This window comes from Dinoponera quadriceps, unplaced genomic scaffold (assembly GCF_001313825.1).
Source record: "Dinoponera quadriceps isolate SergipeBrazil2010 unplaced genomic scaffold, ASM131382v1 scaffold3926, whole genome shotgun sequence".
NCBI classification, from domain to species: domain Eukaryota; kingdom Metazoa; phylum Arthropoda; class Insecta; order Hymenoptera; family Formicidae; genus Dinoponera; species Dinoponera quadriceps.
The window spans coordinates 55,889-72,104 of NW_014558006.1; the positions used below are offsets into that span (position 1 = coordinate 55,889).

The following is a 16,216-nucleotide window of genomic DNA, read 5'->3' on the forward strand; positions in this document are numbered from 1 at the left end:
GTGGTGGCCACGAATACCCGGCGTCCGTCTCGTTTCCCGTTCGGTTCTCGGATTATAAAGACAGGCATAAAGAGAAAAAGAGAGAGGACGTGGGTAGTGGGGAGAGGAAGAGGATGGAAATCCTCAGGGTAACGGGAAGTTGCCGCGGCGTCGACTTGAAGAATCAAGATTGATTAACCGCTATCAAAGTTGATTTTCAAATTGCCGACGAGTTACGGAGGGACAGCGGAGGAGGATGGGACACAGGACAGGGAGAGGATGGGGAGAGAACGGGGATCGGGGTTTTTGGCCTAAATAGACATATTTACACGAAAGGCCGAAAGGACAGTTTTGTCGCAATAAGCGTATTCCGAGAGGTAATTTCGTTATTCGATTTTAACATGAATTTCGCGAGAGGAGGGGAAGGGCGGNACCCAAACGGGTCGGGGATAAACGCCGCGTTTGGGGACCACCCTTCTACAAAAGATTGTTTCATACCCATTCACGAAGAATTTGTTATCCTAATATTCAGTTCTATAAAGCGCTACTATCCTAAAATTTAATGCAATGTGTTTGTGTACATATTCGTGTATATAATGTATACATATGTCTGTCTCTCTCTCTCTCTCTGTGTGTGTGTGTGTGTGTGTGTGTGTGTGAATGCGTGTGCATATGTATATATACGTGTGTGTGTCTGTGGTATGTGAGAGTTACATATTCGAGTTAACATCTTCACTTCTTCGAATTATTTGAAAGTTTACCACTTCAAGACACGACGCGCAGGCGCTACGCTCGACGATAAGGTAAATAAATAATCGATGAAAAAATATATTATTAAAAAGTAGGTACGAATGGGGGAGGGGGGACTGGGAAGAGGGACGAGGGGTTTTGGTACTCTCTCTCTTTCGACGAATAATAATACATTGCGTAAATAATTTTTCTCTCGCGTCCATACCCTGCACACTCCAGCTTCCGCCGATTCGCGCGCTTCTTCTTTTTTTTGTTTCTTTTATCTTACACAACTTTCATATTATTACTTGAAAAAACGTTACTTCTGAAGAACCTCCATATAAATCTAGAATGCACGACAACGCTCGCATCCGGTGACGCTACATTCACGAAACTTCACACCACCGATTTCTTCTCGCTCCAAACACGTGTTACTAATCTCGAATATAAAATTAATCGTACAATTTAGAATATGCATATACATATATATATATATATATTTTTTTTTTTAATTTAAATAGACTTCTTTTGTGTTTTACGGCTTGACCAACCTCGTCTTCGTTACGTCTCCTTATTTCTCGCCTCTTTTTTTTACAAGTACACACTCAACATTTCTCTCTTTCTCTCACTCTGTCTTACACACACACACACACACACACACACACACACACACACACACACACACACACTCTCTCTCTCTCTCTCTCTCTCTCCCTCTCTCGCTCTCATTCTTTCTCTCGCTTTTCCTCTTGCTCTTTCTCTCGCTCCATTATTTCAATGTTTACGTTCTCCTTAGCATAGAGCTTTACAGTAATTAATCGAACTTCATTTCCAAATTTGTGTTAACCAACAAATGCCTCGCGCAACTGAAACGTCTGTAACATATGAGATCATATCTGCCGGGGGACATGCTTTCGGATCTTTCGACGCGCATCGTAATACCAAGAGAATCCGCGAGCGTGTTCCCCGGTCCTCGATATACGCACGCGTCGAGGATCCCTTACGCTAATCGTATTGTGTCTCCTAGATTCATTAAAGTATGTGTGTGTGTGTGTGTGTGTGTGTGCGTTCGTGTGTGTGTGTGCTTTCCACTTCGTACCGTCGCATTGATTTGCGTCGTTTTCACGGCTCGTGAACGGCGAACCGTGATGGAAAACAATTTTGTAACATAAGGCGCGATGCGCTCTCGACGCGCCTCCACGTGAAAAAGAAAAAAAACCTATGCTATTTACCTTCCTCTTGCCTCATTGACGAAGTTGCCTCGCTTAATTTCAAACACCCTGGACTCGGGAATAAATCATGACACCTGAACGCGTTACTTGGAATCGCCCAACGCTCCCTCGAGCGATCTCGATCTTGTCTGACAAAGCTTACGGCTAATAAACGGAACACGAACGCTTCGTACAACCCTTCTCTTCTCTTTCCCTCGACTCGACTCCGATTCTCCTTCGTCGCTTAAGCTCGTCATCGTCGTCGTCGGGCTACAAACGTCGTGGTAGCTAGTGCTCCGGCACGGTTCACCCTGTCGCGCATTCTCTTCGGAAAAAAGAAAACAACTAAACGGAAGAGAGATGCTTTGGTGGGATGCAACGCGCGCCAAAAAGGAGAATACGATAAAATAAAAGGTAGAAAAGGGTGGGGGAGGGGGAGACCACGCGTTTAATCAATCTTACTTGCACACTTTTTCTCTCTTTCATTCTCTCTCTCCCTTTCGTTCGATTTTCTTCTCTCTCACGCACCCCCCCTCTCCCTCTCTCTCTCTCTCTCTCACACACATACACATGCAGAAAGACTGAAAATTTCATGTTCGTGTTCCTCTCGTATTGCTGACGCATGGTAGCGCGAATTGTATCGTATTCCACGACGACAATTCGACCTCTCTCTCGCTCATATACTCTCTTACACTCTCGCACGTACATAACACATACACGCACCACTCATACGCGTGCGCGTAACCGCGCTTTTCCTCCTTCCTCTCTTCGCGGAATTAACCTGGTAACGACGTCGATGTCGTCGTGTAGTTACGGTAAATCTAGTTGTTGTTGTTACACACGCACGATGCGTTCGCGCGCATGTGGACACGTAGAAAAATGGAAAGAACAAAAAAAACAGATTACACAATATCTTCGACCGTCTAGACGCACTTATCGCTAAGAATACCGGCGGTGCCGTGTGTGTGTGTGTGTGTGTGTGTGTGTGTCTCTTACAGGTGAAAAAGGGAGCGGAAGGGATGCGCGTCTAGACGACAAAATGGACCAAAGATCGACCCCGTCTCATCGAGCCGATCCTTACACGACTAACATAGTAACGCACGATTAAAAACATCGAAGAGGTTTCTGTTTCCGCGTGAGGATCGCTGTCGGCGGACATGGCGGCCGCGTTGCTCCTTCAATCGACGCCTGACCGCGCGCGCTGAGCGGAACACGGCAACGAAGAACGTGAAAAATCCAAAATGGTGGTGGCGATAATGATGAAGGAGAACGAATGATGATTTCGTACGACAGCGATCCTGCGGCTTCTCCTCCCGACTACTTCCGATTGTGTGTAACTCGCGCCCAAATTGGTCGTTCTTATTGTTGCACGGGTCAGCCGACCTAGTGACGTCAAACACATACAAGTCGCTCCGCATAGAAATAATAGCGACTCGAAGATGTCTCGACGGATGTCAGACGCTCAAGCATTCAACATTCTCATCTTCTTTCCTCTCTCCGCCTCCTCCTCCTCTAGCACTTCGTTTTCTTCTTCTTCTTCGCACGCTTGAGCAGCACCACCGAGTACCGGCAGTCCGGCTGCTGGTCGCACGCTACAAATCCCACTTGTTGTAACTGCAGAGACACAGGCTCCAGCAACCCGATCGTGTCGCGCGAACGTCGCGGCCGTTTCCGTCGCCGTCGCCGCCGTCGTCGTCGTCGCCGTGCTCACCCAGGCGGTTATCGGTGCCGTGGTGCACGAGTGTCATGTTGTCGGTGACGGTGACGGAGGCGATAGTGGGAGCGGTGAGCAGGCGATCGTCGTCGGCAACACCAGCGGGTCGCCGACTGTCCTATACTCAAATGCTCGCTGGATTGCCGCCGCACTCGGCCTTGTCGCTGAACCGCTGGCTGCCCTCGGGCGGCGAAGGGGACGCGCCGCCGTCTTCCGGCCTAGGCATTGGCGGCGGCACCCCGTTCTGCACGTAGTGGGTTAACCGGGTGGGCAGCGAGCCCGCGTTCAGCTGATAAAACTCGATCAACTGCAGCAGGTCGTAGAACTTGGTCGCCCCCTTATCCAAGGTGTACAGCAGGCAATTGCGACGCTCGTCGAAAACCTGGAAGAAACGGTCGACGGTGAAGATACGGGAAGATATGAGGGATCAGAGTCCTAGATGTAAATGAAGAAGCGTCGTGAAAAGGCTAGTCCCGACTGGCTATCTAAATTACGCATACACTGTATTATATTGGCGACTAAAGGCAGTACGATGTACTGGTAAGTTATAATATTTTTCTTACACTGGGTGTTCCGCGAGGAAATCGACAAACTTCTAGAATATGTCCTAAAGATCATTTTAAGTAAAAACAGTTCAGATACACAAGTCAATTCGGCTCAATTAGATCGAAATATGAGAAAATTCAATTCTTATCAGTAACACAAATTTTCGAGTGACAACGGCCATGTCTCGCTCTGCATTTCTTTTTGTGAGATAGTTTGAAATCTTATATATATATATATATATATATATATATATATATATAACGACTTATATTCTGTCAACTAATCGTTGACGGGTCTCTGGTTTATTGTCAAATATATATATCCACTAAAACTTTTGTGTTACTTTGACAAGGTGTGTACATAACATATTTGTGTTTTTTTTTAACATATTCCCCATATTAAAATAAAGAAAAATTTATAAACGGACCATTTGCAGGAAATTTTTTTATTATGTAATTATGTTATTTGTTGAAAATGTCCACCTTCTGTTTGTAAACATGCTGCTATATTCGTGCCACAGATCGCCACCAATTTATCTAAGTTTATGCGAATACTATCTACGACTTATATTCTGTCAACTAATCGTTGGCACGAGTATAGCAGCATATTTACAAACAGAAGGTGGACATTTTCAACAGATAATATAATTACACAATAAGAAATTTCCTGCTACAAATGGTCCGTTTTGCAACACACAATTTTTTACTGTATAAAAGAATAATATTCATCTACTAAAAGTTATAAATGTTCGATATTTTTCGCCTGTTACAATATTAATAAAATTGTTTATCCACGAGATCCTTAAAATATGAATCGCGACTTACTAGTTTTACAAATTTGAGCCGAGTATAAACTTGTTACGTATCCTCGTAACGTATCAATGTCATATAAATAAATCATAAAGTTATATAAATAAATAATCAATTTACTCCCCCCCCTCCCCCCGTTTTTTCATATCTACTCACTTTCTCAAAGCTAGATAGTTTGCAGTTCACACAAACTTGAGAAACCTTCATTTTCTACCTGCATTTCTTTATTTAGAATTATCTCTACAACACGTTCTAGTAATTTGTCGGTTTTCTTGTAGAACACTCTGCATAATTTTAATGTATAATGATAAAATAAAATCCTTTTCTGAAGTGTCAGATTAAGACTTTCGCATACGAATTACTGTAACCGTAAAAAACATAAGACGTGGATTTAGATTAAAGGACCAATCAAGATATCGTTTTAGATTTATGTATTCTCCAAGAAGATAGAACTTCCTTTCTCCTTCCCCCCTTCCCATCTCTCTCTTTCTCTCTCTCACCGAGGGGTAACTCCGATATATATGCCACATCTAAGGAAAATTTAATTTATTAAGTATTACTTATTAAGCGCGAACGGGGCTGTAACAGACAGACTGGTCTGTTATACTAGGGTTTTTCTCGAGTTCGCCTCTCAGTAGAACTAAAATACAGTAAGACTCCGCTTAACGCTGCTCCGCTTAAACGCAACAACCAGTATTCAGAAGGAGCAATGTCCGGCGAATACGGGGGGTGCGTTAAAATATCCCACTTGAGCGTTTCCAAATAATTTTTTACGACTTTTGCGACATGAGGCCAAGCGTTATCATGCAAAAGAATAACTTTGTCATGTCTTTGCTCGTATTCCGGCCGTTTTTCTCGTAATGCACAGCTCAAACGAATCAATTGTAGCCTACACCGATGGCCCGTAATGTAATCATTAGGTTGTAGCAGAGTAATGCCTCCAATTCTTTGTCTTCGAATTTTTTTGGCTCTTCAGAGCGAGGCTTGTCTTCATCGCTGAAATCACCATTCTGTAAACGTCGAAACCATTCCCTACATGATTTATCAATTGGAGCATTGTCACCATAAACTTCTACAAGTATTCGATGCGCTTCAGCTGCACTTTTCTTCCAATTAAAGCAGAAAACTGAAACCTCCCGCAAATGCTGCTTAGTTAACACAAAATTTGACGTATTCAACACAGTAAAAAGCAGGGGTTTTGCATGAAACTCAAAGCGATATAAACTGAATATTATTGACAGATGTCTAACCTCTCTGAATCCACCGAAATCAGCAGTCACTATGAAACATTCATAATAGCCAGAGCCATCTTTTGAAAACGGACGCAACTAATTTGTACTCCCAATAGTTCGGTCCGTTGACACGAGAAGCGCCTATAAGCGCTCGAATCCTGCTGCTCAAAATGAACTAAAAGCGCCTACAAACGTCCGTAAAATGTTATTGACAATAATTGCAGCAAAGCTCACTTGGATCATATGTAAGTCAATTCTAATTCATGCTAATACTTTCTTAGAAATGCACGCTGATGCAAAATTCTGCCGTTCTCAATGTAGGTTGCAATTGACCTTCGCCACATGCCACGTGCGGTACGTATCAAAGTCTGCTGTAGCCAAAAGATTAACAGGAAAACTTTTAGAAACCCTTGTATTTCTGACATATATCCTACAGGAATGAGATATACGCCTTATATAAAATTTACAAATAATACTTATAAATAAGGAATAAAATGATATAATGTTATGATATAACTTATGTTAATAAATATTGTATAAATGTTGTATAAGTGTCGTATAAAGTGTAAAATGTATAAAAAGTTTATTAGGATGTAAAAATGAAAAATAAATACATGAAAAGTAATAGTAAAAGTAATTTTTAAATATTTAACATAAAAGTTCTGTCTTACAGATATTATTGCAATAATATTTGCAATATTTATCATATAAATAAAACCTGAAATGCCTCCTCACAGAGCGTCTGTACTGCGGCATAAGGCTTGATTTACAATATACTCTTTGTTTCTTGTTTTTTGCTCCCTATCTCTTTTTCATAAAGCCTAATCTACAATGTGCTCTTTATTTCTTGTTTCTTGCTCCCTATTTCTTTTCTATAAGTAAATAGAAGTTTTTACAGAAGAAAAATAGAGAGTAAAAAACAAAACGCAAAGAGCACATTGTAGACCAAGCTTTAATCTCTCGTGCTAAAAAATGCCGTATATCCCAAACAGGTAGGATATACAAGACATCAAGCTAAATAAAGAATACAAGAGCTAAGCACTTATATTTTGCATGTATTTTCCTATATTCTATTCTTCAATATCCCTCTACATTTATGTATCGCAAAATAATCATTAAGCTTTTTACATTCTCTTACAGTAATCATTTTAAGCAGGTCGGATTATATAATTGCGCTGCTTACTACATTGAGAAATGGACTTAATTCATGAGAGCTTCGTTAATGTTAAGAATAAAAAACTGAAATCATAACACAATATTAATACTACATAAAGGTATGTAACAAAGTGGTTGCGGGTAAATTATTTCTATTCTTTCTCTTTTCTGACTTCTGCAGCGTAAATTCTTACGCGACGTAAATACTGGAGTTACCTTAAATCTGATTGTAAGTAGAAGTAATCAGGATTGACTCGTTGAAATCCTAGTTACTCGGTCTAAATCTTAGTTACATGGCCACTTCCACCTTCTTCTAGAGGACACAAACTTAATGCAATATCCTGATTGGTTCTTCAACTTAAGGTTACGTCTTATGTTTTCGGTTATGCCAATTTATGTGCGAAAACCTTTATAATGAGAAGTTATAAAATATGGGAAGAGTATTTTTATTCGGACTGATTAATGAGGTTAATTTCTTGCAAGCCTGCAGCCTTCTTTTTTTCCTTAATCATTTTCTTTCTCTTACTACCTCACTAGCTTGCTCAGAGTATCACCATTAACATGATGTAAGAAAATAAGATGTATTATTTTCGAAGATACACCATCGTCTAATATGATGACTGCTCTTCCAATCAAAAATTTTCCCTAAATTGCCAAAAAAAACAAAATGCCTATTAACAGCAATGTGCGCTAAGGTTATCTTTCGTTTCTTACTAATAAATGTATGGAAGTAATTATTTATTATTTTATATTACATATTCTTATTAATTTATGAACTTTCGTATTGTTTTTACAAATTTTAGTTTTTCTGTTTGTATTTCTGTCATATATTTTCACTAATACTGTATTATTATATTTTACGCTAATTTTGGGACCAAAATTTTATTGGTTCTCCTACTGCCATCATTATGTGCAATAGTTCCCCTTATCTTCTTACATCAGAACTAGACAAAGTCTTATACAAAGAGAGAAGCGACATCGACGTTGCGATTTCTGATTCTTCCCCCACATCATTGAATCAGTCATTAGTGGAGTTATTAGTGGAGTAGATATGTTGCTATAAACTATTATATACATTTCATTACATAATCTTTTATTAAATAATCATTTACTATATAGCATAAATTTCAAATTAAGTTTACATTATTTGTTTATAGTCTGTGCCGTCTGCGGAGTTCTATGGAACTGGAACGGGTGGTCACATATGGCGGCACCTGGAACGGGGGCCCGATGTCGTGTCTCTCTTTATATAGGACTTTAAGCGTGACTATTCAGACAAGAAGACGACTTTCGATATATCATCAAACCTAATGTCGTTTCTTTATTTGTATTTAGGACTCTACGGAAAATATGTTACGAAGCATGCGCTTTCACGAGGAAGACGAGAAATGTGCGCTATAAATGTTTATGTCGCTGTACTGGAACGTCGGGAACGCCCTCGATGGGAATGGAGAAGGAGGGGGAGGGGAGAGAACGGAAGTTGTCCCTCGTCGAATCTCCACGAAATACTTCAAACATCGGTATTATCGCGTTAGACAACGCCGATGAGAACGGAATGTTTAATTCAGCGACTCCACTCGGCGAAATTAATTCAGATCGCGAACAATCGGACTTTTCTTCAGGCGTATCCCCCGGTATTTCGCCAACAATCCACCCAATAATCCGTGATCGCTCTGGACTTGAAAGTAAACAACTGGGGAAAACTTTTCCGCCTAGATGCGCTTAATCGCCACGAGGTTGCGAAGGATTCACCGCTTGTTGTTAATTATCGATCGATAGCGAGGGCATACTCACCGGCTGGATTTGCGCGTGAAAGACCTTGTCGCTGTACTTGTAAGTCAGCACGTAAGCTCCCGGATTGCTCTTGCTCTCTCTGACCAGGAACACGCTGCAACCGACAGAACGAAGGAGGATTTCGTGAGAACACTCTACGTCATGGCAAATATTTGTGTATGGGTTGTTAACCACGTCAACTTTATTTTAACTTGATCCACTACTCTCGTTAAATTTATTTCTCGATCGTACTTTAAAGTCGTGACGACCGTCGCGACAATTTCCACGCGGTCGAAATAAGTAACCACATACGTGACACGGCTGTAAAATTAAAATGCTGCACCGCGTGGTATCTGGTAAACATTCGTTTAAAAAGAATTATCACCATAGCGTATATCGTGTCGCGTTGCAACCTTCAGCATCACGCTGATGTCGAAATTTGATTACTTGTGCTACTTTGATGCTTTTAAGGTATCTACAATATATACCAGGATCTATAATATATTGTTACGCTCGCGCGGGGAAATAAAACGAGACAACGTTAAGTGGGAAACAACTTCAACTATATATTTGCTATTTACAAGAAAGCACGCGTAACTCGCAGACTCAAGCTCGCTCTCTCTCTCTCTCTCGAAAGACCGACGCACACGTCACGGCGACTCGACCGCCCCAGAGAGAATCTCTCAAACCCGTTGTTTATCGGTCAACGCTGATCATATGTTGTTTACGACTCGTTGTCAAGAGAATCAACTGGTACGTTCAGAGCGCTAAAAGCGCGGGCATCAAGACACGGGCATAACAATATAATATATACTAATACACGAATAAAGACTAATATACGAAAGAGATATATATACTGTAGATTAAAAATCTACTTTGACGATACTACCTTCGTTAATTTTTCTGTTGAACCTTTAATTCTTTAAAACTGTTAAGACAGAAGAAGTGCTAGATTCAAGTAAATAATTATTCCATTATCCTTTAATAAATTTTCACTTGAATTAATATGTATCGATTATTAAATATTCATATTCAAGTATTTTAAATAACCTATTTTAGAAAAGAAAAATCGAAAATTTAGAACATTATCATAGTTAAAGTAGGAGTAAGTTACATCATTAGAATCGAACTCATTGTGCTATTTTAGTGTCTACTGTGTTATAGAATTAAAGGTTTAACATAGGACGAAAATTATGACTCGAGTGGTTATTTAAAAATATACCGATGATTCGTATACATCTATGTACCCAGATCAACTCCCCTCTCTAAAAAAGTTAAGAAATGCTGACAGACGATATCCGCACGTACAGGACTACTCAGGAGATTTGGCTGGAAGGCCAATTTTGCGGGCGAATCAGGCACATCTAGCACCCAGTGGTGCCGCACCACTAGGAAGGACGACAAAGCAACGGCTCATCCGTGCGTATCGCCTGGTATGAATTAGTACGGTCGTAAAAAGCTACAGGACGAGTGAAACGGCTAAAGAAACTGCTGGAGGAGGGAAAGAAGGAGAAGAGAGAAAAAAGCACTCAGATTGGAGGAGGGGGAGGGAAGGAAAATGGAAATCAGGGGATACAACAATGATGACAGGATTGGTCGCGCGACTGGTCATAGCTATGATGATGTTGTAGAGAGATGAAAAGAGAGGGACAGAAAATAAGGGGAGAGGAGGAAGAAGGGAGAGGGGAGAAGATCGCGCGATTACTCAATGAAATTTTCGTCTAGGTGATTCGCGCACGTTCTCCAATCAAGCTTTCGTTCATATTACTCATATATTACACGGACGATAACGTGTTTGCACAAATGTCCGGTTATCGCCTCTTATCAAGCCCGCTCGTCCGATGGAATATTCATGCGAGCGAGTAGTCTGTGCGTCCGCGTATCACCGGCCGGACAGATAACACCGGTGCTGACGGTGGAGGTATGGAGGTGGTGATGACGGCGGTGGTGGTGGTGGTTAGAACTCGTAATCCTGGTAGAACGGTAATACCCGAGGACTGCCACCTCGAGTTAGAATAATGACGTTACGGCGTACCCGCGTTACAAAGGAGCCCGTGTCGCCAGAATATAGCGTTCCTCTATCTCGAGCTTACTACCCAAAACCTCAGCTATGTCGAGAGAGAGAGAGAGAGAGAGAGAGAGACAAATGACGATTAGCAGACAGCGCTCAGGGCGCAATCGATAGATAGAAAGTTTTTCGACGTTTAACGACAACAACTGTGACAAGAGACTCGGCTTAGAAAGACGGGGAGGGGGGGGGGGGAGATAAAGGAACTCGACATGAACGGGAGAATTCAAGAGGACAAGCTCGCGTCAGTTAGTAGGAAGACGTAGGAGGCGAGACCACTCTCAGTCTCTCTTTCTCTCTTTTCTCCTCCAACCTCTCTTTTTCCACCAACATCGCGGGGGAAAGAGAAGGAGAGAGCATGACGGGGGCGGCGAGGTGGCTACGAGATCGAGATTATGCAAATTTATGCAAGGCCCCTGAACGAAAAACCCGGAGACAACTACGTGATCCCCGAACACTCAATTACCCCGAAGGTAAGCGCGACGCGAGATAGATGGTGGAGAGTCGTTAATTAACCATTTATCCGCAATTGCTGGCATCGATTCGGTAAGTAAAAGATGAGATCGTGGAACGGGCGGGAAGGAGGGGAGGAGGGCAAGCGACAGACGCCAAGGTATGTTTCCCGACGATTGACAAAAAACCCCGCGAGTCGCGTCCGAAGAATCATCGCGCGAGGGATGATAGTCGTGACGAATCCACGAGACACAACGATTGCACGAAACGTATAATCACCCGTTCAGCGAGAACGCCCGGAAGAAAAATCGTAATTCCTGCGACTGAATAGGGACCAGATCGAAGACTTGGTCGCAAGAAATGATATTTCTGTTACCGTGACTGAGAATATTCGTGTGAACATTCAGTCGCGTAAAAGTAGTTGGCTCGTGAAAATGTTAAATCTGTTGGAATAGTAATAATTAACTCTTTCTGTCCGACTGATTCCAAAGACATCATATAGCCAAATTCCGTTCTTTGCCGACAGATCGCAGCAACTTTAAGTTTCCTCACTGTAACTCTTGCCGTGTATGTTTTAACTTGTTTGTTGATGTGCACATGGCATTGTGTCGTCGTGTTACGCTTAGAACAATAAAAAATAATAACAGATGCAAATTGAGGAATAATTGTGATGTTTTTCTATGTTTTCGCATTTTTACATACTGATAGATTTCTGAGGTAATTTAATGATTCTATCTAAAAAAATGCCTAACTATGAAGCACAAAGAGAAATATAATGCGTACAATATTTGCCAAATCTTTAAAGGTTAGCATATACATATAACATATATTTCAACCGTTATCAGAAATTGTATATTTATATACGTATTATCAATTTCTGAAAAACTAGATAGTTAACAATCTTGTAATTTTTTATATTTTTGAAAATCTCTTTTATCGTCTCATCGTTTTTCATTAAAACCATGAAAGTAATTTGATTGCTAGAATTAAAAACGTGATATCGGAGGCAGTTTTTGTACCTGTGATATATGTATGTAAATAATACTAATTTGGAGTTCAATTACTTCACCTTCGGTATAGTAAATCTTTTATATCTTCGGTATAATAGTAAATCTTTTTCTTAATTTTCTTAAATTTTACATATATGTACATTATGTTTGCGAATAATATGCTGTTAAAATTTAAAAAGATTCTTATAAAAAAAATAAATTTACGGACCAACTATCTAAAAACTTGGCTGAGATAGCTGAGAGCAATTAGCTAAGCAGAAACCTGCAGGAATCTTTCTACTCCTATAGTCGAGTTTTCATCTGGTCCCTAGAAAACGGAAAATTCAGTTAACCTAACGAAGTTATTTTTTTCGTACATACATAGTGCAGAAACGCGACGCAGAAAAAAAGAGAGAAAAAAAAGAGAGATTTCACATTTAGGTGATACAAATTATTGCGTCGAATATAAAAATACCAGTTGACTCTGTTTGTAGCAAAGAGTATTTTACTCTGGAGACCAATATTAGTTTGAGTTTGAGAGTAATCTGCAAAAAAACAGTATAGGTACAGATTCTGAAATTTTGAAATTTTAATGGCACAAATTACCGCATGAATGTAGAAGAATCGATTGATTCTGTTCATAACAAAAAGCACTTTACTCTTGAGTTTAATAGAGCTTAGTTCAGTAGAAAGTTGTTTCAACAAGAATATAATTTACTAAGTTATTTTTAACGGCACAAATCATCACAAATTCAGCCCTTTGCATTTATACTTCAATTTTTCTTTTTTCTTTTCGTTTTCTTGTTTGCGGATTAACTCAATATTAAGTGAGCAGCGCCATGTTATTCTTTCAAAATAGTACGGGATACAAAATTATTATAAGTTCAAATTAGTACAAATTAATACAAAATAGATAGTAAATAGTCTAACGAATTCGGTTGATTTTATTGATTTAGGTCTGCTAGTTTGAGAGAGAGGGAAGGGAGGGAGGAGATAGATAGATAGATAGATAGATAAATAGATAGATAGATAGAGAGAGAGAGAGAGAGAGAGAGAGAGACGTTTATGAGAATAAAATTAAATCAGTAACATCGATAATTTTTCATGATATTTCTTTCTCTAGGACGTGTTCACACGTGTAACAGTCATTGGGGTTTACCGGGTCAATAGGAGTTAAACGCGAGGGTCAATGTGGTCGCGGTAACAAGTTCGGTCCAAGATAATGCAGCATAGATAAGGGCGTGGAAAGACAAAAAGAAAGAGAGTGAAGTAGAAAGAGATTGAACTACAGAAAAAGGAAAATTATTAATTGGTCACTATTATATAATCCAACACAGACATTACATCAGTTATATGAGCGTATCCAGATAGACTAGAAGAACGAATAAATAAATAATTGATTTATTGCTATCTCTCAAGCGAATTCCGTCACGACGGAGTTATTTTCATTAGGTATCATTCTCTGAGCCATCATTTGCTAAGCTCCAGCTTTTTCTCTTTCGATGTGTCCTCCTCCTCCAAACTTCTACATACACATAAGTATGTATATTATACGTAATGTTTTCACATTTCGACAGTCCATATAAAAGCCTGTGTTATCCTTGCTGTAATTATTAAAACGTAGCGAGCCAGCATACATAAGCAGAGTTCCAACAAATTCCGATGTCGGCATTGAAATTCAAACACGCGGACAGGCACAAAGGTATTAGCAAATAATATGATACTAAAATAATAAAGAGAGGCGAGTGGGCGGGCGAGTGAAATGGAGGATGCTCGAAAGGAATTCACCCATGATTTACGATCGCCCGTAATAATCGCGATGAGAATTACGCAAGCATCAGCCAGGCGTGTCGCCCGCGCGCGCGGCAGCTTCGAGGCCGTAATTCTCAACCGGTTCGCGAGAGGCAGGACCCTCCAGCCCGGATGATGACGGTTATCATCACCAGCATCGACACACGATCGGGATTTTCGGGGAGGGAGCGCACGTTCTCGCAAGTGGGAGAACCGTTGCAATCCGCAACGACACTCGGCCGATTAATCCGCGAGCATGAGCGATCAAGTGATTTTGCTCGAAGGAACGAAAGTTATCTCCGCGAGAGCGCGAAGCCTCGAAGGAACCGATCAAAAATTCTCTTCGTCCCGGGTGAGTTTAAGCGTTCCACGGATATAACAGCACGCGAACGATGAGTCGAAATTTACGGCCGTGTCTTGGAATCAGATTCTCCGAGTCGCAAACTTAGCCCTAGTTCACTGCGTTTTAATTCCACAACACAGCAGGAACTGAGACAGCAAAATAGGTTTATTTCTGATAATGTAATTTGTTCTTTTTTTTTTCGAACACTTCTTAAATTTTCGTTCTTCTCGTTTTTAGCATAGTTAAAAATAATTAGGTAGATTGTTTTGAATACTTATATGAATTTAATAATAATAATAATATAGAGAGCATTTATAGCATCAAGGCAACGTTAAAATTAAATATTTAGAATTACAGGTTCAAGAGATAAGATAACAAGTATAATATTGTCAAAGGTTTCTACTAGCCTATATTCCATTTAAGTAGGCGCAAACTATTCTTAAAAGTGTCAAAGTAACATCCAGATTTTAACTCGATGTGTCTTCGAATCTGAATCCCCGAGTCGACGTTTTAGCATTATGTTGAATTTTTAATTCTATAACACAGTAGGAGCTGAGATAGCAAAATATGTTCTATTCTAATATGATTTCTCTTCTGATATGATTTCTTATTTTGACCATGATGATGTTTGAAATTTTCATTTCCACTGTTTTAGAATCAAAAGTTGTCTTAAATATTTATATGAATTTAATAATCGAAATATTGAGAGAATTTATAACTTCAAATTTATAACTTCAAGGTAGCATTAAAATTAAATCTTTAGAATTATAGGTTTAAAAGAGAAATTCGATCAAGTATCAAATACACTGTTGTCAAAATTTCGATTAACATCGATCTCAGTGAAAGTTCTTTTTTACAATTCAAAATATTTTGCTGTTTTTTTTTTTTTATAATCAAACGTGACTAAAAAATATTTAAATAATTCTATATATCTCGATGATATATTAAAAATTTAAATTGAAATAAAAATGTCAAAAATAAGCTGAAATTTTCGTTTTTTTTTTTAAAGAAGAAAGCTAATTAATTGATTAGAACTCACCCGTCGACGGAGCCGTGATCCCTTATGATAGCCGCCGCGATCTCTCTCTTGAGGCCGCCGTGGAACCAAGGCTGAAGAACGTGTATACCACCATCGAGGCCATGCAACCTCACCATGGCGCAGCCCGGTGGTGTTCGCGAGAACGGCCGCCATCTCCGTCGCCAGATTATGCCCTCGTTTTCGGCTATGTCCTTGGCTTCCTTCGGATCCTCGACTATCCTGCCCACACTGCCGGTGAAGTCCATCGCCACGCGTGATCGCACAGATTCCTGTAATATAAGGAAAAAAACTTCGTTTGTAAATTGTCAATCATCGATCACGTATCGTCGACAAATATATTCTCATTAGAATCTTGTTCAAGCGAAGTCTACTTAAAACCAACCGT

At 40.1% G+C, this 16,216-nt stretch overlaps 1 protein-coding gene across 1 annotated transcript in view; it reads right to left on the minus strand.

The window, feature by feature from the left end:
• Positions 1–1,400: 1,400 nt before the first annotated feature.
• Positions 1,401–16,216, minus strand: part of LOC106749608 (growth factor receptor-bound protein 7-like) — a gene marked incomplete at its 5' end in the record, with an annotated part of 141,019 nt that continues 126,203 nt past the window's right edge. The window contains 3 exons of the mRNA XM_014629258.1: positions 1,401–4,015; positions 9,170–9,263; positions 15,832–16,100. Of these exons, the coding sequence (XP_014484744.1) occupies positions 3,758–4,015; positions 9,170–9,263; positions 15,832–16,100 (621 nt within the window). The remainder of the gene's footprint in view (positions 4,016–9,169; positions 9,264–15,831; positions 16,101–16,216) is intronic.